General features: G+C 41.1%; 1 protein-coding gene across 1 annotated transcript in view; it reads left to right on the top strand.

Annotated features, from left to right (window-relative positions):
- Positions 1-763: 763 nt before the first annotated feature.
- Positions 764-23,080, top strand: part of LOC124047764 (delta-1-pyrroline-5-carboxylate synthase-like) — a 24,148-nt gene continuing 1,831 nt past the window's right edge. Inside the window, 18 exon segments of the mRNA XM_046368074.1 lie at positions 764-885; positions 2,251-2,361; positions 2,723-2,874; positions 3,140-3,289; positions 3,387-3,491; positions 4,223-4,375; positions 4,848-4,938; positions 5,032-5,045; positions 5,047-5,157; positions 5,461-5,605; positions 5,881-5,954; positions 6,114-6,213; positions 6,366-6,586; positions 8,385-8,522; positions 8,864-9,059; positions 19,176-19,297; positions 19,831-20,017; positions 22,878-22,973. Of these exon segments, the coding sequence (XP_046224030.1) occupies positions 2,262-2,361; positions 2,723-2,874; positions 3,140-3,289; positions 3,387-3,491; positions 4,223-4,375; positions 4,848-4,938; positions 5,032-5,045; positions 5,047-5,157; positions 5,461-5,605; positions 5,881-5,954; positions 6,114-6,213; positions 6,366-6,586; positions 8,385-8,522; positions 8,864-9,059; positions 19,176-19,297; positions 19,831-20,017; positions 22,878-22,973 (2,155 nt within the window). The 5' untranslated portion in view covers positions 764-885; positions 2,251-2,261.

The raw sequence follows: 23,080 nt of genomic DNA, 5'->3' as shown, positions 1-23,080 counted from the left end.
CCAATAGTATCTCTCGTTTTAGTTGCAAAACGTAACGTTTGGACTAATGATTACACCCTAGTTTAGCAAGATGTAGGCAAGAGTGTGCTAGGTGGTATTGACTGTTTCACTTTCTGTCACCTTGATTACTCCAATTTTTCTTTTGATCTGTGCACCTACATTATAAACTTTAATTTGTAGGCTCGGTTGTAGCAACCTCATGAGGGGTTATAGGGCAAATTCAAGTATCAGTAGCCTAAACCTATCAATGTTACATTGAGCTGGGTGATTGGAATATGATTGACAGTCATCCCATATGCTGTAATAGAAATAAGTCTGTGCTCATAAAAAATGTATCATCCACCCTAACCTTAAACGGCACAGACCACCACTGGATTCATCAAAAGACAGTAATTAGTTCATCTGAAAAACATCTATTGAAATGGCACTGTGGATGTATTAGACTTCAGAATTGCATTGGGGGCATACTCATATTGCAAGCTACTGTATGGGTTTTGGGTCCATTACATTTATTAGTTTACTCAGTGCTACACATAGATTACATTTCTAAAGACTACACAAATATTAGCGTCGTAGCTCTTATAACGGGACTTTAACCGTGAGAAATCACCTCAACATTCAGTCTTATCGGACATTCATATTGCTATGTACATCCTTAAATATGGCTCTTGGATGATTCTACATGTTTGTATCTGTTTGCATCACTTTCAATGGGGTACCTTTATTTTGAAAGCGAACCGCTGATTCACGGTTATGTTGTTCACAACACAACCCACACGTTATATGGCTGCCTGTGGATGTGGCAATCTGACGACGTGTCTTTGCTCAGCAGTTGTCAATTTTGCTGCAGCGGGAACCTTCGACTTTTATAAATACTGACTGTTGGTGAGACATCTTTTGAATTAATTATCTATTTTGTTTCTCTATTTGCCTACCTCAACGTTAGCCTATCGCTAGCTAGTCAGATCATAGCCTGCTGTAGCTAACGTTCGCTAGAAGCGGCCATATTGTAGTAACGTTAATCGCATATTTTGTCGTCGTCCCCCCCCAGTTTTCTCGTCATTAAGTAAAGTTGCTGAGGAAATCGAAACATTTGCAGCCTGAATAGATAAAGTGTTAAGTACGAACCGGTCAAGGGGTCACGAGTATTACTGGCTGGCCACATCAAGCCACGCGACGGTGGAGGTCTATGCCCAGCCTAGCTAGTCGTAGGATAAGCAGTGTGCACTGAATTTGCACTATTTCTGTAACTACAGCTATCACTCCTTAGTAAAAAAAAAAAAAAAACACAACTAACTATACTGAACACAAATAAACGCAACAATTTCAAATATTTTACTGAGTTAGTTCATATGAGGAAATAAGTCAATTGAAATGAATAAATTAGGCCCTAATCTATGGATTTCACATGACTGGGAATGCAGCTATGCATCTGTAGGTCACAGACATACCTTTAAAAAAATGGGCCTCAGGTATTTCTATGCATTGATAAAATGCAATTGTGTCTGTAGTTTTAACCTTCCTTATACCATTCATAACCCCACTGCCACCATGGTGCACTCTGTTCACAACGTTGACATCAGCAAACTGCTGGCCCACACATCATACATGTGGTCTGCGGTTCTGAGGCCGATTGGAGGTATTGCCACATTTTTGAAAACACGGAGGCAGCTATGGTAGAGAAATGAACATTAAATTGTCTGGCAACCGATCTGGTGGACATTCCTGCAGTCATGCCAATTGCATGCTTCCTCAACTTGAGACATCTGTGGCTTTGTGTTGCATGATAAAACTGCACGTTTTAGTGGCCTTTTATTGTCCCAACACAAGGGGCACCTGTGTAATGCTCATGCTGTTTAATCATATTCTTGATATGCCGCTTGACAGGTGGATTTATTATTTTGGAAAATGAGAAATGCTCATTAACAGGGATGTAAACAAATTTGTGCACCAAATAAGCTTTATGTGGGAATGGACCATTTCTGGGATCTGTTATTTCAGCTCATGAAACATGGGACCAAAACTTAGCATTTTATATTTTTGTTGTGTGTAAGTATAGCTGGCTAACTTCAGCGCTTTAGACTGTTGACAACAATTGGTGCAAGCCGGTGCACCAAGCTATTTTTTTACCAATGAATCTACAACGAGACAATTTGGTTTAGCTTACTCTCAAGCAGATGTACACCTGTATTTCAGCCTAAAGGATGCCCACTTTATTTTGATTTATAAATAGCTGTGTACTGTCCTCAGATCACATTGCCATGATGTTGCAGAGGCTGGCCTTGTGTTCCAGTCTACGTTCCAGGAGCCTGCAAGCAAATGTTTGCCCACGCTTTGCCAGGGCAGTGTCCCAAACCAAGTGTAAGTAGCCAACCCCATTCCACCATTCCAAAGCACTCCCAAAGCACTGGTGCACCCCACTACAGATGACACTTGGCACCACACCTCTTTGGCAGTCTCAGATGTATGCCCATATAATAGCCTAACATATGCTGTTATCAGACAACCCAAGGTTTACGACGAGAACTGCTTTTCAGTACGTTTGGATAAAGTTATTTTGGGTCATGTTCAGTAGGCATGAAACGGAAGCAAACAAGTTAAATATGAGGGTAATGTCTGAACTAAGAAACTTTCATTTTAGTTTTCGTTGCGTAATGTTTTGCTACGGTGTACCCTAATGAACATGACTGGTGTTAAATGAATGTCCTGTTATCTGTTGCAGTCCCTGTCACCCATTCTCCTGGGAAGTCAGCAGCGCACCGCAGTGAGCTCAGACAGGCCAAGCGCATTGTGGTGAAATTGGGCAGTGCTGTGGTGACGCGGGGAGATGAGTGTGGCTTGGCCCTCGGGCGTCTCGCCTCCATTGTGGAGCAGGTGAGGTCACAACCCGGTCATTAATTATATAAGTTGTAATGACCAGGGACTACTAACGAGAACCAGAAATAATGTATAAATATAAGACTCCAGAATATTGAAATTGAAGACATGATTGTGGGTTTTGATTGGCATTGAAAGGTATCTTCTAAAATTTAAGGGGAGAAACTGCTGAGGTAATGTTCAGTTACATTTTTGGTGGGTCTTTAGAGAACACTTACACTAAGTGGTGTGTAAGAAGAGCTCATTGTTGTCTGTCCCTTAGGTGGCCGTGCTGCAGAACCAAGGCAGGGAGATGATGATTGTCACCAGTGGGGCCGTTGCTTTCGGAAGGCAGAGACTGAGACACGAGATCCTGCTATCTCAGAGCGTCAGACAAGCCTTGCACTCTGGACAGAACCAACTCAAAGAAATGGTATACCAAATCTCCTCACAACAGATTGGATGACAATGGATCAATAACTATTGACATATTGGCTTTTACTAATGATTTGTATTTCTCTGTGCTTCAGTCACTTCCAGTTCTGGAGGCCCGGGCGTGTGCAGCTGCTGGACAGAGTGGCTTGATGGCTCTGTATGAAGCTATGTTCACCCAGTACAGCACCTGCACTGCACAGGTACAAACACACAACATAATTACTGTATCATTCTTTGCAGATGGAATTGCATAGTGTCTGATGTCACTACATTCATGTATTGTTTTTCTATTCCTTTTCTTAGCCAAAGTTGTATCGACAAATCAAATGTTATTTGTCACATACGCCGAATACAACAAATGTAGAACTTACAGTGAAATGCTTACTTACGAACCCCTAACCAACAATGCAGTTTTAAAAAATGCAGATAAGAAATAAAAGTAACAAGTAATTAAAGAGCAGCAGTAAAATAACAATAGCGAGACTATACATACACGGGGTACCGGTATAGAGTCAATGTGCGGGGGCACCGGTTAGTTGAGGTATTTTGTACATGTAGGTAGAGTTATTAAAGTGACTATGAATAGATGATAACAACAGGGTAGCAGTGGTGTAAAGGAGGGGGGGGGCAATGCATATAGTCTGGGTGCCATTTGATTAGATGTTCAGGAGTCTAATGGCTTGGGGGTAGAAGTTGTTTAGAAGCCTCTTGGACCTAGACTTGGCGCTCCGGTACTGCTTGCCGTGCGGTAGCAGAGAACAATCTGACTAGGGTGGTTGGAGTCTTTGATAATTTTTAGGGCCTTCCCCTGACACCGCCTGGTATAGAGGTCTTGGATGGTAGGAAGCTTGGCCCCAGTACATGTTTTTAGAATTACTATATGCCTACGTTAGACCCTCATACTGAGATCTTTCGTATGCCTCTTCAATAGATCCTTGTGACGAACCTCGACTTCCACGATGAGCAGAAGCGTCGCAACCTGAACAGCACCCTCCACGAGCTGCTGCGCATGAACATAGTGCCCATCATCAACACCAATGACGCAGTTGTACCGCCCCCTGTTCCAAACAGTGACCTTCAGGGGGTAAATGTGGGTACTTTGTGAAGGGCATGCTGGGAATGTGTAGTGTGGTTGTGATGGTTTATTACATAAGGTATATATTTTCTTTTACTTTCTCCACCCACACAAATGTTTCATTTTGGTTTAGCATTTGTTTGAAAATATATGTAATTAGCTTTGACGATTTCTACTTTTATTAGTACTGCTTCATGCATCTGAGGGGGGGAATCTGGACTTCCACTTAGGTTTGCATTGGCATCAATGGAAGACTAAGTGAAAACTTGGCTAATGTGGAAGTTAGTATATGACTTATGTTGAAGTCAGAGCCAATGCTAGTATAGAGGGGCCTATTGTAGCAAGTTTTTATACAGCAAGCTGCTCTTACTTTAAAATGACATACTAGGCTAGGCATAGTTATGATACATGGCTATGATGAGCTGTTTGCATGTATTAAATGGGGTCATGCTTTTTAATGTTTTTTTTCTTGCATTTTTAGGTAATACACATCAAGGATAACGACAGCTTGGCTGCAAGACTGGCTGTTGAAATGAAAGCAGACCTTCTTATTGCTCTATCTGATGTTGAAGGTATGTAATTCATTTCAAAATTAGCTACGTTGTTGTTCATTTACTCTCAGCTAAAATAAAAAGTATTTGCGTTGACCATGTTGTATCCCACAGGATTGTATGACAGCCCCCCCAGGAACAGATGACGCTAAACTCATCGATATCTTCTACCCCGGAGACCAGCAGTCTATCAGATATGGCTCAAAGTCCAAAGTGGGCATTGGGGGCATGGAGGCAAAGGTTAGTGGCAAGCAACCACCATCTACACTCCAAGTGTTAAAATAGTGTGGTTGGCCGTTTGAAAGAAGGTCAATCAATTTCATTTATAAAACCCTTTACATCAGCAGTTGTCACAAGTGCTTTTACAGTAACTCTGATTAAGGCCCTAAAGTCAAAAGCAAGCAGAAAGAAAGAGGGAAGGAAATACTCCCTAAATAGAAGAAACCTAGGGAGGAACCAGGGCCAGATGGGGGGACACACCCTCCACAGGCTGTACGGGGTATGTTTCATTGTAAATGTTTATTAGAACCATGTCTCACCCAGGTGAAGTCTGCTCTGTGGGCGCTTCAGGGTGGCACGTCGGTCGTCATTGCCAATGGCACCGACCCCAAAGTCACGGGCCACGTCATCACAGACATAGTGGAGGGAAAGAAAGTGGGCACATTCTTCTCTGAGGTCAAGCCTGCTGGTGAGTCACTGATACCTTTGTAGAGAAATAAACTCCAACCTACAGTAGATTAGAAGCAGTATTTACACTCATTAATAAACTACATTATTTGTAAAAATGCAGTTCATTACAATTCATGAGCATTTGTAACATAATAATGTATAAAGAATTTATAAGCATTTCAAAAAGCATTTATAATGGCTCATGTATGAAAATGGTTACAAAGAGTCACTGAAACAGTTAAGTTGGTGAGATGCCCCACTCAGGTTCATGTTGTTTTGGGATGTGACACACAGGTCCCACTGTGGAGCAGCAGACAGAAATGGCCAGGCAGGCAGGCAGGACTCTGGCCACTCTTCACCCAGATGAGGTGAGCATTCCCTTTTTTACCCTTTTCACACTACAGAGCTGTGCCGAGCTATACTGACTGGCCTGGTTACAGAGTGCCCATCTGAGCTGATGTGTGATCAATCTCTGCTGTACTTTAGTAATCTTTTTAAGACGTCTGTATTCATTCACACTCAACCAGAGAGGGGAGATAATTTGCCGTCTGGCTGACCTGCTGACAGAGAAGAAGGATGAGATCCTCAGTGCCAACAAGAGAGACATGGAGACTGCAGCATCATCAGGTACTCAATGTAGCTTCATCAGGTCACAATGGCCTCACAAATTAGGATCATACCAGATATTGTTAATATTGCTGACACAAGCTGTCTGTCGATCAGCAATTGATAAAAGCCATAAGAATGTTGGTGTTATATTTTAGTGTGATTCCCTCTAGGCCGTCTCTCCCAACCCCTGCTGGCAAGGTTGAGTCTGTCCACATCGAAGCTGAACAGTCTAGCCATAGGCCTGCGTCAGATTGCTGTATCGTCCAGGGACAGCGTGGGGCAGGTGCTCCGCAGGACCAGAGTCGCCAACAACCTGGAGCTCGAACAGATCACTGTGCCCATCGGGGTCCTGCTGGTCATCTTTGAGTCCCGACCCGACTGCCTTCCTCAGGTCAGTCACCTGATGGTGGCCATGCTGCTAAACCACAAGGCTCATCCTGGGTCCAATCCCAAATGGACCCCTAGACCCTTCACCCTAGGCACTTGTGGAGATCTGAGAGGATTTGATTGGAAAATAAGCAATATGGTGAAACTTTAACATCGCTTCACCTTGCTCTCTAATAGGCTATTACCATATTGTTTACATTTGTCAAATCCTCTCTAATTTATTAGTTATCTAAACATTTGTTTTACTTTACCCCATTTTATTAACCCCCTTTTTCTACTTGGTAGTTACGATCTTGTCTCATCGCTGCATGTCCCCTACGGACTCGGGAGAGGCTACGGTCGAGAGACCTGTCTTCCGAAACACAACCCTGCCAAGCCGCACTGCTTGCTAAACTTCTTGCGACTATCAAACCCGGATCCGGGAGCGTAATCATAGCCTCAAACTAATTAGCATAACGCAGCGGACATAAATCTTCCTACAAAAACTTCCTATTCATGAAAATCACAAATGAAATATATTGAGACACAGCTTAGCCTTTTGTTAATCGCACTGTCATCTCAGATTTTCAAAATATGCTTTACAGCCAACGCTAGACAAGCATTTGTGTAAGTTTATCATGTCATAATGCTATGCTAGGCTCTGCTGGCAGCAGGCAACATTTTCACGAAAATAAAAGCAATCAAATTAAATAATTTACCTTTGAAGAACTTCGGATGTTTTCACTCAGGCGACTCCCAGTTAGATAGCAAATGTTCCTTTTTTCCAAAAATATTATTTTTGTAGGCGAAATAGCTCCCGTTTGTTCGTCACGTTTGGCTGAAAAATTGACCGGTCACTACAGCGGCAAACTTTTTTCAAAATTAGCTCCATAATATCGACAGAAACATGGCAAACGTTCTTTAGAATCAATCCTCAAGGTGTTTTTCACATAACAATTCGATAATATATCCTTCGGGACAATTGGTTTCTCATAAAAAGCGATTGGAAAAATGGCTACTTGTGTACTTTACGCAAGATTTTCTGCGGGAGCCATCATGTGACCACTTGCTAAATGTGGTCCCTTACGGCTATTCTTCAACATAAATGCTTAAAAAGACATCACAATGCTGTAGACACCTTGGGGAATACGTAGAAAACGTAAGCTCATTCATAGCTCATTCACAGCCATATAAGGAGTCATTGGCATGAGGCAGTTTCAAAAAATGAGGCACTTCCTGATTGGAATTTTATCTGGGTTTCGCCTATAACATCAGTTTTGTTGCACTCACAGACAATATCTTTGCAGTTTTGGAAACGTCAGTGTTTTCTATCCAAAGCTGTCAATTATATGCATAGTTGAGCATCTTTTCGTGACAAAATATCTTGTTTAAAACTGGAATGTTTTTTTTTATCCAAAAATGAAAATACTACCCCCTAGTTACAAATGCTTAACCCCGCAGCCAGCCGCACCATCCAACTGACGACCGGATTCAGCTTGCAAGGCGCCCGGCCCGCAACAAGCAGTTGCTATACCCGCAATAACATCTGCTAAATATGTGTATGTGACGAATAAAATTTGATTTGATTGAGAGCACGATGACACAAGGAAATCGTGGCCGGCATAACCATCCCTTAACCCGGATGACGCTGGGCCAATTGTGAGCTGCCCCATGGGTGTCACGGTTACAGATTTTAAGTACACAGGACATATGGTCTAAGGGTTGATTTGAGATTCCACCCTATTGTGTTTTATTTTCAGAGACATGATAGTACTGATGTGTGACTGAAGTGTCGTATGGACTTGTACCGATATGAAATACAGGTGTCAGCTCTGGCTATTGCCAGTGGAAATGCTCTGTTACTGAAGGGGGGAAAAGAAGCGGCCAACACCAACCGTATCTTGCATCAGCTGACCCAGGAGGCGCTCTCTATCCACGGGGTGAAGGATGCTATTCAGCTGGTAAGAGCTTGATCCAAATCATTGGGACATTTGAGGCAGGAGTTGAGTTTTAGGTTATGCATAACACTTTTATTAGATACACTTACTTTACAGCTAGGATAAATAATTTGTGTGGTGTGAACAACATTACATTTGTACTGTAGGTCAGGGCTGGAGTAAATTCTAATTTAATTTAGTAATTTTAGGACGTAAACTGAAATTCACATTTTCCTCAATCCTTCTCTACGAGAAGATAATTGGAATTGACTGAATTAAAATGGAATTGACCCCAGCCCTGTTGCAGGTACATATGATTTTAGTTTGCATCATAGTAAAGTATGTTATTAACATGTGTGCTGTAGGTGAGTACCCGTGAGGAGGTGGAGGACCTGTGTAGACTAGATAAGATGATAGACCTGATCATCCCTCGAGGCTCGTCCCAGCTGGTCAGAGACATCCAGAGAGCTGCCAAGGGCATCCCTGTGCTGGGACACAGTGAGGGCATCTGCCATGTCTACATCGACTCTGAGGCTTGCATCGAAAAGGCTATTGACATCAGTGAGTGTTTCATTACCTCATTGTTTATAAGCAACTTATGGTGAAGCTATCTTGTGGATGTCATGAACTGTCAGTCCTTGCCTCTAGGGCACGTGTCAAACTCGTTCTGCAGAAGGCAGTGTCTGCCAGTTTTCGCTCCTCCCTTGTACTTGATTGATGAATTAAGGTCATGATTGGTAAGGAACTCTCCTCAGCTGGTTGTCTAGGTCTTAAAAAACAAAAACCAGCAGACGGCTTTAGTTTACATTAAATGATGTACTCATTCATACACCGTCAGTGGTTCCCAAGCTTTTTATAGTCCCATACCCCTTCAAACATTCAACCTCCAGCTGCGTACCCCCTCTAGCATCAGGGTCGGCGTGCTCTCAAATGTTGTTTTTCCCACCATTGTAAGCCTGCGACACACACCATGATACATTTATTAAACATGAGAATGAGTGTGAGTTTTTGTCACAATCCGGCTCATGGGAAGTGACAAAGAGCACCAATAATAATATAATGATAATTTTGTTCTTTATTTAGCCATTTTACATATAAAACCTTATTATTCACATTTTGAGGAACAAACTCACCACAGGTTAATGAGAAGGGTGTGCTTGAAAGGATGCACATTCAGTTGAAGTAGGAAGTTTACATACACCTTAGCAAAATACATTTTAAACAATTCCTGACATTTAATCCTAGTAAACATTCCCTGTCTCAGGTCAGTTAGGATCACCACTATTTTAAAAATGTGAAATGTCAGAACAATGGTAGAGAGAAGGGTTTATTTCAGCTTTTATTTCTTTCATCACATTCCCAGTGAGGCAGAAGTTTATATACTCAATTAGTATTTGGTAGCATTAACTTTAAATTGTTGAACTTGGGTCAAACTTTTCGAGTAGGCTTCCACAAGCTTCCCAGAATAAGTTGGGTGAATTTTGGCCCATTCCTCCTGACAGAGCTGGTGTAACTGAGTCAGGTTTGTAGGCCTCCTTGCTCGCACACACTTTTTGAGTTCTGCCCACAAATTTTCTATAGGATTGAGGTTAGGGCTTTGTGATGGCCTCTACAATAGCTTGACTTTGTTGTCCTTAAGCCATTTTTCCACAACTTTGGAAGTATGCTTGGAGTCATTGTCCGTTTGGAAGACCCATTTGCGACCAAGCTTTAACTTCCTGACTGATATCTTGAGATGTTGCTTCAATATATCCACATAATTTTCCTTTCCTCATGAAGCCATCTATTTTGTGAAGCAAAGCACCCCCACAACATGATGCTGCCACCTCCGTGCTTCACTGTTGGGAAGGTGTTCGTTGGCTTGCAAGTATCCCCCTTTTTCCTCCAAACATAACGATGGTCATTATGGCCAAACACTTATTTTTTTGTTTCATCGGACCTGAGGACATTTATCCAAAAAGTACGATCTTGGTTCCCATGTGCAGTTGCAAACCGTAGTCTGGCTTTTTCATGGTGGTTTTGGACCAGTGGCTTCTTCCTTCCTGGGCTGCCTTTCAGGTTATGTCGATGTAGGACTCGTTTTACTGTGGATATAGATACTTTTGTACCTGTTTCCTCCAGCATCTTCACAAGGTCATTTGCTGTTGTTCTGGGATTAATTTGCACATTTCGCACCAAAGTACGTTCATCTCTAGGAGACGCAGCCGTCATACCATGCGTTCTATGGTCCCATGGTGTTTATACTTGCGTACTATTGTTTGTGCAGATGAACGTGGTACTTTCAGGCATTTGGAAATTGCTCCCAAGGATAAACCAGACTTGTCGAGGTCTACACATTTTTCTGAGGTCTTGGCTGATTTCTATTGATTTCCCCATGATGTCAAGCAAAGAGGCACTGAGTTTGAAGGTAGGCCTTGAAATACATCCACAGGTACACCTCCAATTGACTCAAATGATGTCAATTAGCCTATCAGAAGCTTCTAAAGCCATGACATAATTTTCTGGAATTTTCCAAGCTGTTTAAAGGCACAATCAACTTGGCGTATGTAAACTTCTGACCCACTGGAATTGTGATACAGTGAAATAATCTGTCTGTAAACAATTGTTGGAAAAATTACTTGTCATGCACAAAGTAGATGTCCTATCCGACTTGCCAAAACCATAGTTTGTTAACAAGAAATTTGTGAAGTGGTTGAAAAATGAGTTTTTATGACTCAAATAGAGGTCGACCGATTATGATTTTTCAACGTTAATTATTGGAGGACCAAAAAAAGCCAATACCGATTAATTGGATGCTTTTTATTTATATATATTTGTAATAATGACAATTACAACAATTCTGAATGAACACTTATTTTAACTTAATATAATACATCAAAATCAATTTAGTTTAAATAATGCAAAACACAGTGTTGGAGAAAAGTATGAAAGCTGGTGGTTCCTTTTAACATTAGTCTTCAATATTCCCAGTTAAGATGTTTTAGGTTGTAGTTATTATAGGAATTATAGGACTATTTCTCTCTCTACCATTTGCATTTCATATACCTTTGACTATTGACATTCTTATAGGCACTATAGTATTGCCAGCCTAATCTTCGGAGTTGATAGGCTTGAAGTCATAAACAGCGCTGTACTTTAAGCATTGCGAAGAGCTGCTGGCAAACGCAGGAAAGTGCTGTTTGAATGAATGCACTTGAGCCTGCTGCTGCCTACCACCACTCGGACTGCTCTATCAATATCAAATCATAGACTTAATTATAATAAACACACAGAAATAAGAGGCGGTGGTCATTAATATGGTCAAATCCGGAAACTATAATTTAGAAAACAAAACGTTTATTCTTTCAGTGAAATACGGAACCCTTCCAAATATTGTTGTTACATTGCACAACCTTCAATGTTATGCAATGTCATAATTATGTAAAATTCTAGCAAATTATTTATGGTCTTTGTTAGGAAGAAATGGTCTTAACACAGTTCGCAACGAGCCAGGGGCCTCTAACTGCTGCATATACCCTGACTCTGCTTGCACAGAACGCAAAAGAAGTGACACAATTTCCCTAGTTATTATTGCCTGCTATCATGAATTTCTTTTAGCTAAATATGCAGAATTAAAATAAAAAAATATTTACTTTTGTATTGATTTTAAGAAAGGCATTGATATTTATGGTTAGGTACATTGGTGCAACGACGGTGCTTTTTTTTCTTGTTAAATTATCACCCGTTTGGTGAAGTAGGCTGTGATTTGATGATAAATTAACAGGCACCGCATTGATTATTTGCAATTCAGGACAAGCTAGTTAACCTTTTGCGACTAGCAATCCCGTATCCGGGAGTGTAATCATAGCCTCAAAGCATTAGCATAACGCAATGGACATAAATACCACTAGAAACGTTTCCTATTCATGCAAATGAAATGAATAAAATATATTCAAACACAAGCTTAGCCTTTTGTTAACAACACTGTCATCTCAGATTTTCAAAATATGTGTTACAGCCAACGCTAGACAAGCATTTGTGTAAGTTTATCATGGCATAATGCTATGCTAGGCTCTGCTGGCAGCAGGCAACATTTTCACGAAAATAAGAAAAGCAACCAAATTAAATCATTTACCTTTGAAGAACTTCAGATGTTTTCACTCAGGAGACTCCCAGTTAGATAGCAAATGTTCCTTTTTTCCAAAAATATTATTTTTGTAGGCGAAAAAAGCTCCCGTTTCTTCATCATGCTTGGCTGAGAAATCGACCGGGAAAATGCTACTACTACAACGCCAAACTTTTTTTCAAATTTAGCTACATAATATCGACAGAAACACGGCAAACGTTGTTTAGGATCCATCCTCAAGGTGTTTTTAACAAATATATTCGATAATATATCCGTCGAGGCAATTGGTTTCTCATAAGAAGCGATTGGAAAAATGGCTGCTTCAGTATTTTACGCAAGATTTTCTGCTGGAGACACCATGTGACCACATGCTATACATGGTCCATTACTGCCATTCTTCAATGGAAATGCCTAAAAAGACGTCACAATGCTGTAGACACCTTGGGAAATACGTGGAAAACGTAAGCTCATTCACAGCCATATAAGGAGTCATTGGCATGAGGCGGTTTCAAATAATGCGGCACTTCCTGGTTGGATTTTTATCTGGGTTTCGCCTGGCACTCAGACAATATCTTTGCAGTTTTGGAAACGTCAGAGTGTTTTCTTTCCAAAGCTGTCAGCGTAGCCTAGTGGTTAGAGCGTTGGACTAGTAACCGGAAGGTTGCAAGTTCAAACCCCCGAGCTGACAAGGTACAAATCTGTCGTTCTGCCCCTGAACAGGCAGTTAACCCACTGTTCCCAGGCCGTCATTGAAAATAAGAATATGTTCTTAACTGACTTGCCTGGTTAAATAAAGGTAAAATGTAAAAAAATTAAATATGCATAGTCGAGCATCTTCTCGTGACAAAATATCTTGTTTAACCTGTTACTCCTACCCCCTACTTTTTCGAACATTCTGTTTAAAATTGCGCAACATTTCAGCGCCCTGCTACTCATGCCAGGAATATAGTATATGCATATGATTAGTATGTGTGGATAGAAAACACTCAGACGTTTATAAAACTGGTTAAATCACGGCTGTGACTATAACAGAACGTGCGTTTCATCAAAGCGCAGGAAAATCTGAAAATATATCCATGCGTCTTTTGGGGTGTTACATGCTATCAGATAATAGCTTCTCATGCTTTCGCCGAAAAGCATTTAAAAAATCTGACTTGTTGGCTGGATTCACAACGAGTGTAGCTTTAATTCAGTACCCTGCATGTGTATTTTAATGAACGTTTGAGTTTTAACGAGTGCTATTTGCATTTTGCGTAGCGCATTTGCATTTCCAGATGTCTAGATGGGACGCCTGCGTGTCGGGTAGGAGTAAGAGGTTAAAACGGGAACGTTTTTCATCCAAATATTTTAATAGTGCCACCTAGTCGCAAGAAGTTAAACTAGTAATATCATCAACCATGTGTAGTTTGTTTTTTACAAGTTAAGTTTAATGCACAACTTACTGTGGCTCCTTGCTGCACTCGCGTAACAGGTGGTCAGCCTGCCATGCAGTTTCCTCGTGGAGTGCAATTTTTAACATTCTGTTAAAAATTGCTCAACATTTCAGCGTCCTGCTGCTCATGCCAGGAATATAGTATATGCATATGATTAGTATGTGTGGATAGAAAACACTCAGACATTTATAAAACTGGTTAAATCACGGCTGTGACTATAACAGAACGTGCATTTCATCGAAAAGCGCAGGAAAATCTGATCACTGAAAATGGAAAAATATATCCATCCGCCACTTCAACCCATTGATAAAGGCTAACCACATTAAATGGGGCTGAGGTTGCAATACCTACAGCTTCCACACGATGTCAACAGTCTTGTCATTTGCCTAGTCTTTGTTTCTTGGTCAAACGAAGAAGAGACAAGCCATTTGTTCAGGTCTCCGACCGGATATTTTGGTTGACATTATTTCCAGACGTACCCCATATCGAATATACATCGCCTCGTGATCAATTTGATCGCTTATTAACGTGTACTAATACCTAAAGTTGCATTACAAAAGTATTTCGAAGTGTTTTGTGGAAGTTTATCGTCAACTTTTTTTATTTAAAAAAATGACGTTACGTTATAAGACGCTATTTTTTTCCGTTTATCACACAGTCTTCATAGATCGATATCTAGGCTATATATGGACCGATTTAATCGAGAAAAAAAAGACCCAATAGTGATTATGGGACATCTATGAGTGCCAACAAAGATGGTCAAAGGTAATGAATGTTTTATATTTTATTTGTGCGGTTTGTGTAGCGACGACCATGCTAATTATTTTGTTTACGTCCCCTGCGGGTATTTTGGGGTGTTACATGCTATCAGATAATAGCTTCTCATGCTTTCGCCGAAAACGAGTGTAGCTTTAATTCAATACCCTGCATGTGTATTTTGATGAACGTTTGAGTTTTAACTAGTACTATTAGCATTTAGCGTAGTGCATTTGCATTTCCAGATGTCTAGATGGGACGCCTGCGTGTCAGGTAGGAGCAAGAGGTTAATGCAGACAGAAAAGCGCTCCAACTTCTTAACCTGTTACGGCTATACATTCCGCTAGCGGAACCCGTTGACAACATCCGGTGAAATGGCAGAGCGCCAAATTCAATTTAAATTACTATAACTATTAAACTTTCATGAAATCACACATGCAATACACCAAATTAAAGCCACACTTGTTAATCCAGCCAATGTGTCAGATTTCAAAAAGGCTTTACGACGCAAGAAAACCATGCGATTATTTGAGGATAGCACCCACCAAACAAACACATGATATTCATATTTCAACCAGCCAGGCGCGATACAAAACGCAGAAATAACAATATAATTCATGCCTTTGAAGATCTTCTTTTGTTGGCACTCCAATATGTCCCGTAAACATCACAAACTGTCCTTTTGTTCGATAGATTCTGTTGTTAAATCTCCAAATTGTCCATTTATTTGGCGCGTTTGATCCAGAAAAACACCGGTTCCAACTTGTGCAACTCATGAGTTGCGCATAAACTATCTAATAAGTTACCTGTAAACTTGTTCCAAACGAAGTTTGGAAAACAGTGTAGCGAGCTTTCAGGTCATGCGCCCCTAATAAACAGTACAATAGACTCGAGACTCGTTCTGAACAGCACTACTTCTTCATTTCTCAAAGGAAAAACATCAACCAATTTCTAAAGACTGTTGACATCTAGTGGAAGTAATATGAGCTTCAAGCAAGTACTTTAGAAATCTAGATCCCCATAGAAAAGCCATTGAAAAGAGTGACCTCAAATCATTTTTTTCCCGGATGGATTTTTCTCAGGTTTTTGCCTGCCATATAATTTCTGTTAAACAGTTTTTTAGAAAACACTAAGTTTCTAAAACTACCTAAATCTACCAATTATATGCATATCCTAGCTTCTGGGCCTGAGTAGCAGGCAGTTTACTTTGGGCACGCTTTTCATTCGGATGTGAAAATACTGCCCCCTAGCCCGAAGAGGCTAATCATAGCCTCAATTTTGTCCTGCACATTGAATATAGTTGCGGAGAGTCCCTGTAATCCTAGTTTCAGATCGTTCAGTGAGAAAAAACATCACCTTGATAGGCCAGTCGTGTGAGAAACTCGTCATCAAACAAGTGAAAATTATGGTCAGTTAAAAGTTTAAGCTCGTCTCTCAATTCAAGACATGTCAGTGCTTTTCCCCTTGATAACCAGCGCACGTATGTATGTTGTAAAAGCATTACATAGTCGCTGCCCATATAACATACTCTATATCATCTACTGCATCCTTATGTAATGCATGTATCACTAGACACTTTAACTATGCCACTTTTTTTACATACTCATCTCATATGTATATACTCAATACCATCTACTGTATCTTGCCTATGCCGCTCTGTACCATCACTCATTCATATATCTTTATGTACATATTCTTTATCCCCTTACACTTGTGTCTATAAGGTAGTAGTCTTGGAATTGTTAGCTAGATTACTTGTTGGTTATTACTGCATTGTCGGAACTAGAAGCACAAGCATTTCGTTACACTCACACCCTGGGTCTCGACCCCGCCCTGTGTAACTGGGTACTAGACTTCCTGATGGGCCGCCCCCAGGTGGTGAGGGTAGGTAACAACATCTCCACCCCGCTGATCCTCAACACTGGGGCCCCACAAGGGTGCGTTCTGAGCCCTCTCCTGTACTCCCTGTTCACCCACGACTGCGTGGCCTCGCACGGCTCCAACTCAATCATCAAGTTTGCGGACGACACAACAGTGGTAGGCTTGATTACCAACAATGACGGGACGGCCTACAAGGGAGGAGGTGAGGGCCCTCGGAGTGTGGTGTCAGGAAAATAACCTCACACTCAACGTCAACAAAACTAAGGAGATGATTGTGGACTTCAGGAAACAGCAGAGGGAACACCCCCCTATCCACATCGATGGGATAGTAGTGGAGAGGGTAGCAAGTTTTAAGTTCCTCGGCGTACACATCACAGACAAACTGAATTGGTCCACCCACACAGACAGCATCGTGAAGAAGGCGCAGCAGCGCCTCTTCAACCTCAGGAGGCTGAAGAAATTTGGCTTGTCACCAAAAGCACGCACAAACTTCTACAGATGCACAATCGAGAGCATCCTGTCGGGCTGTATCACCGCCTGGTACGGCAACTGCTCCGCCCTCAACCGTAAGGCTCTCCAGAGGGTAGTGAGGTCTGCACAACGCATCACCGGGGGCAAACTACCTGCCCTCCAGGACACCCACACCACCCGATGTCACAGGAAGGCCATAAAGATCATCAAGGACAACAACCACCCGAGCCACTGCCTGTTCACCCCGCTATCATCCAGAAGGCGAGGTCAGTACAGGTGCATCAAAGCTGGGACCGAGAGACTGAAAAACAGCTTCTATCGCAAGGCCATCAGACTGTTAAACAGCCACCACTAACATTGAGTGGCTGCTGCCAACACACTGACTCAACTCCAGCCACTTTAATAATGGGAATTGATGTAAAATATATCACTAGCCACTTTAAACCATGCTACTTAATAATGCTACTTAATATAATGTTTACATACCCTACATTATTTATCTCATATGTATACGTATATACTGTACTCTGTATCATCTACTGCATCTTTATGTAATACATGTATCACTAGTCACTTTAAACTATGCCACTTTGTTTACATACTCATCTCATATATATATATATATATATATATATATATATATATATATATATATATATATATATATATATATATATATATATATATATATCTGTACTTGATACCATCAACTGCATCGTGCCTTTGCCGCTCTGTACTATCACTCATTCATATATATCTTTATGTACATATTCTTTATCCCTTTACACTTGTGTGTATAAGGTAGTAGTTTTGGAATTGTTAGCTAGATTACTCGTTGGTTATTACTGCATTGTCGGAACTAGAAGCACAAGCATTTCGCTACACTCTCATTAACATCTGCTAACCATGTGTATGTGACAAATACAATTTGATTTGATTTTGATTTGAATGAAGTTAACAAAGTTAACCATTTTCACTGTAGTGTCCAAAACGTCTTTCAAGCTGTCAGGCATTCCCTTGGCAGCAAGAGCTTCTCGGTGGATGCTGCAGTGTACTCAAGTGGCGTCGGGAGTAACTGCTTGCACACGCGTTATCACTCCACTATGTCTCCCTGTCATGGCTTTTGCGCCATCAGTATACATACCAACACATCTTGACCACAAGTCCATTTGATGGCCCAAAGCTGTCCAGTACTTTAAATATATCCTCATGTTGTCCTCGTTTCCAGTGGTTTGCAGAAGAGGATGTCTTCCTTAATTGACCTCCCATAAACGTAACGGACATATACTAGGAGCTGTGCCAGGCCCGCCGCCACGTCTGACTCATCCAGCTGTCTCGCATATAATTCACTGGCTTGTATGCAAAGCAGTAATTGTTTCAAAACATCTCCTGCCGTGTCACTGATGCATCATGAAAGTGTTGTTTGAGGAAGACATTGCCTGTATAGTTTTTTTTGCCTTTTCCCCCAGCATTGTCCCAGCCATATCCGCGGCAGCAGTAATAATTAAATTCTCTACAATAATACGGGGCTTGCCTGTCCTAGCCACTCGGTAGCTCACCATATAAGATGCTTCTAGCCCCTTCTTATTAATGGTCTGTTGCTTTTATACATCTTACTACTTGAAAGGGGTCTTTATTCTTGCTCAAACTCCCGTTACTTATTTTTACAATTGTCATGTTTCATTTTCTAAATGTCTGCGCTAAAGTTCAGGTTTCCTGCTGGAGAGTTATGGTTAATGTGATTGGATGTTAATTATTTGACCAGGCTACCTGTATTTGACATTGTGTTATTTTGCTCTACACTAGGTGGTTTTAAATTTATTTTTTGTCAGTGAAATGAGGCTAATCAGGTGAGGGGGAAAAAAACTCACCCAAATGTATAGCCCCGTTGGAAAATACAAAAATGTAAATTTTAAAATGTAAATTAAAAAAATATTTGTATTTTTTTATGTGCATCACATTTTTATTTGGTGTACCCCTGAGAATACCTGCTCTAAGTGAACGGTAGTCTAATAAATGTTCTCTCTGCAGTCAAAGACTCTAAATGTGACTACCCTGCAGCCTGCAATGCCATGGAGACCCTACTCCTCCACAGAGATCTACTGAGGACACCTCTGTTTGACCAGATTATAGATATGCTTAGAGTGGAACAGGTGAGATGTGCATACACCTACCATCTCTCAATGTAGACAATACTCATACTGAGGCTTGTTCAGTAACTTTTATGCAGATGACAGACATTACACAATCCAGAGCATTAACACACTATATAGAGACATAATTTATAAAGGGAGAGACCGGGCCAACACACTGTTAGACCTTTTAGTGTTGTCATCCAAAGCATTGTCGTCTCTAAAGCAGCCATTCATAAATAAACTTACCGGAGAACCCCACAGAGGAATAGTTCATTTTTCCAACAATAACTTATTAATGTAGTACCTTGCCACCCTATCTGACCAATTGTAAGGGGGAAGGCTTACTGTCTTTTTTATTTAAATCGGTGAAGCATCTACCTGGTCAGTTTAATGGGATATTGGTAAAAAAAAAGTATATTAATGTTGAGATACTGTATGCGCACATCCTTCTTTGATTTGAAATGTTATGTCCCTTTAACTACACAGTAGAGATGTGTACATGGTCAAATACAGTCATCATTGAAAATGTAATGTCTTTTGTCATCCCACAGGTGAAGATCCATGCAGGCCCCAGGTTTGCCTCCTACCTGACTTTTAGCCCATCTGAGGTGAAGTCTCTGAGGACAGAGTACGGGGACCTGGAGTGCTGCATTGAGGTGGTGGATAGTATGCAGGATGCCGTGGACCACATCCACAAATACGGCAGCTCCCACACAGATGTCATCGTTACAGATAACGGTGAGCAAATCCTGCAATGCACATGCACACACACACAGATTACCGACCATTTCGAATCCCACTGTACCTTCTCCGCTATGCAATCTGGTTTCAGAGCTGGTCATGGATGCACCTCAGCCACGCTCAAGGTCCTAAACGACATCATAACCGCCATCGATAAGAGACATTACTGTGCAGCCGTATTCATCGACCTGGCCAAAGCTTTCGACTCTGTCAATCACCACATTCTTATTGACAGACTCGACAGCCTTGGTTTCTCAGAAGAATGCCTCTCCTGGTTTACCAACTACTTCTCTGATAGAGTTCAGTGTGTCAAATCGGAGGGCCTGTTGTCCGGACCTCTGGCGGTCTCTATGGGGGTGCCACAGTTAAATTCTCGGGCCGACTCTTCTCTATACATCAATGATGTTGCTCTTGCTGCTGGTGATTCTCTGATCCACCTCTACGCAGACGACACCATTCTGTATACTTCTGGCCCCTTTTTGGACACTGTGTTAACTAACCTCCAGATGAGCTTCAATGCCAGGCAAACTCTCCTTCCGTGGCTCCCAACTGCTCTTAAATGCAAGTAAAACTAAATGCATGCTATTCAATCGATTACTGCCCGCACCTGCTCGCCCGTCCAGCATCACTATTCTGGACGGCTCTGACTTAGAATACCTGGACAACTACAAATACCTAGGAGTCTGGTTAGACTGTAAACTCTCCTTGCAAGACTCACATTAAGCATCTCCAATCCAAAATTCAATTTAGAATCAGCTTCCTATATCGCAACAAAGCATCCTTCACTCATGCTGCCAAACATATCCTCGTAAAACTGACCATCCTACTGATCCTCGACTTCGGTGATGTCATCTATAAAATAGCCCCCAACACTCTACTCAACAAATTGGATGCAGTCGATCACAGTGCAATCTGTTTTGTCACCAAAGCCCCATACACTACCCACCATTGTGACATATACGCACTCATTGGTTGGCCCTCGCTTTATACTTGTCGCCTAACCCACTGGCTACAGGTTATCTACAAGTCTCTGCCTGGTAAAGCCCCGCCTTGTCTCAGCTCACTGGTCACCATAGCAGCACCCACTCGTAGCACGCACTCCAGCAGGTATACAGTGGGGCAAAAAAGTATTTAGTCAGCCACCAATTGTGCAAGTTCTCCCACTTAAAAAGATGAGAGCCCTGTAATTTTCATCATAGGTACACTTCAACTATGACAGACAAAATGAGGGGGAAAAATACAGAGAATCACTGTAGGATTTTTTTATGAATTTATTTGTAAATTATGGTGGAAAATAAGTATTTGGTCAATAACAAAAGTTTATCTCAATACTTTGTCATTGCCAACAAGGGGGTATATAACAGAGGTCAAACATTTTCTATAAGTCTTCACAAACTGTTGCTGTTATTTTGGCCCATTCCTCCATGCAGATCTCCTCTAGAGCAGTGATGTTTTGGGGCTGTTGCTGGGCAACACAGACTTTCAACTCCCTCCAAAGATTTTCTATGGGGTTGAGATCTGGAGACTGGCTAGGTCACTCCAGGACCTTGAAATGCTTCTTACGAAGCCACTTCTTCGTTGCCTGGGCAGTGTGTTTGGGATCATTGTCATGCTGAAAGACCCAGCCACGTTTCATTTTCAATGCCCTTGCTGATGGAAGGAGGTTTTCACTCAAAATCTCACGATACATTGCCCCATTCATTCTTTCCTATACACGGATCAGTCGTCCTGGTCCCTTTGCAGAAAAACAGCCCCAAAGCATCACTGCTCTAGAGGAGATCTGCATGGAGGAATGGGACAAAATATCAGCAACAGTGTGTGAAAACCTTGTGAAGACTTATAGAAAACGTTTGACCTCTGTTATATACCCTTTGTTGGCAATGACAAAGTATTGAGATAAACTTTTGTTATTGACCAAATACTTATTTTCCACCATAATTTACAAATAAATTAATAAAAAAATCCTACAATGTGATTTTCTGGATTTCTTTTCCTCATTTTGTCTGTCATCGTTGAAGTGTACCTATGATGAAAATTACAGGGCTCTCATCTTTCTAAATGAGAGAACTTGCACAATTGGTGGCTGACTAAATACTTTTTTTGCCCCACTGTATCTCACTGGTCACCCCCAAAGCCAATTCCTCCTTTGGTCGCCTCTCCTTCCAGTTCTCTGCTGCCAATGACTGGAATGAATTGCAAAAATCTCTGAAGCTGGAGACTCGTATCTCCCTCACTAGCTTTAAGCACCAGCTGTCAGAGCAGTTCACAGATCACTGCACCTGTACATAGATGGGCTGTTTACAGATGGGCTTATCTGCCTACCTCATCCCCATACTGTATTTATGTATTTATCTTGCTCCTTTGCACATCTACCATTCCAGTTTTTAATTGCTATATTTGAATTACTTCGCCACCATGGCCTATTTATTGCCTTAACTCCCTTATCTTAGCTCATTTGCACTCACTGTATATAGACTTTTTGTTTTCTTTTGTTCTACTGTATTATTGATTGTTATTTGTTTTTTCCATGTGTAACTCTGTTGTATGTGTCGAATTGCTGTATTTTATCCTGGCAAGGTCGCAGTTGCAAATGAGAACTTGTTCTCAACTAGCCTACCTGGTTAAATAAAGGTGAAATTAAAATAAAAACACAGTTTTCAATGAGTTCTGTAGCACTGCATGTCAACGTTCCAATGTTGTCCTGTCCTAGTGTATAGGCCTACCATGCATTTATTTACAACAAAATACATTTATGTTTACACTATAGGATTCCCAAAAAATATTGTTGATGTGAAATTATTTCAAATGCACTAACTGTTTCCTAGAATAATATATATTGTAATGTTTTTCTGCACAGAGAATACAGCTGAACAGTTCATGCAGCAGGTGGACAGTGCCTGTGTTTTCTGGAACGCTAGCTCTCGCTTTGCTGATGGATACAGATTTGGTCTTGGTGAGTACAAATAATTTTATTGTACAAAAATATAACAGTAAATCTAGTTATAAATGCTTTTTAAACATGTATAAATGTTGTATACTTATGAATTGTATGTTATAATG

Source organism: Oncorhynchus gorbuscha, linkage group LG11 (genome assembly GCF_021184085.1).
Source record: "Oncorhynchus gorbuscha isolate QuinsamMale2020 ecotype Even-year linkage group LG11, OgorEven_v1.0, whole genome shotgun sequence".
NCBI classification, from domain to species: Eukaryota; Metazoa; Chordata; class Actinopteri; order Salmoniformes; family Salmonidae; genus Oncorhynchus; species Oncorhynchus gorbuscha.
Note: the sequence above shows the minus strand (reverse complement) of the source record. Positions and strands in the feature narration are given on the sequence as shown.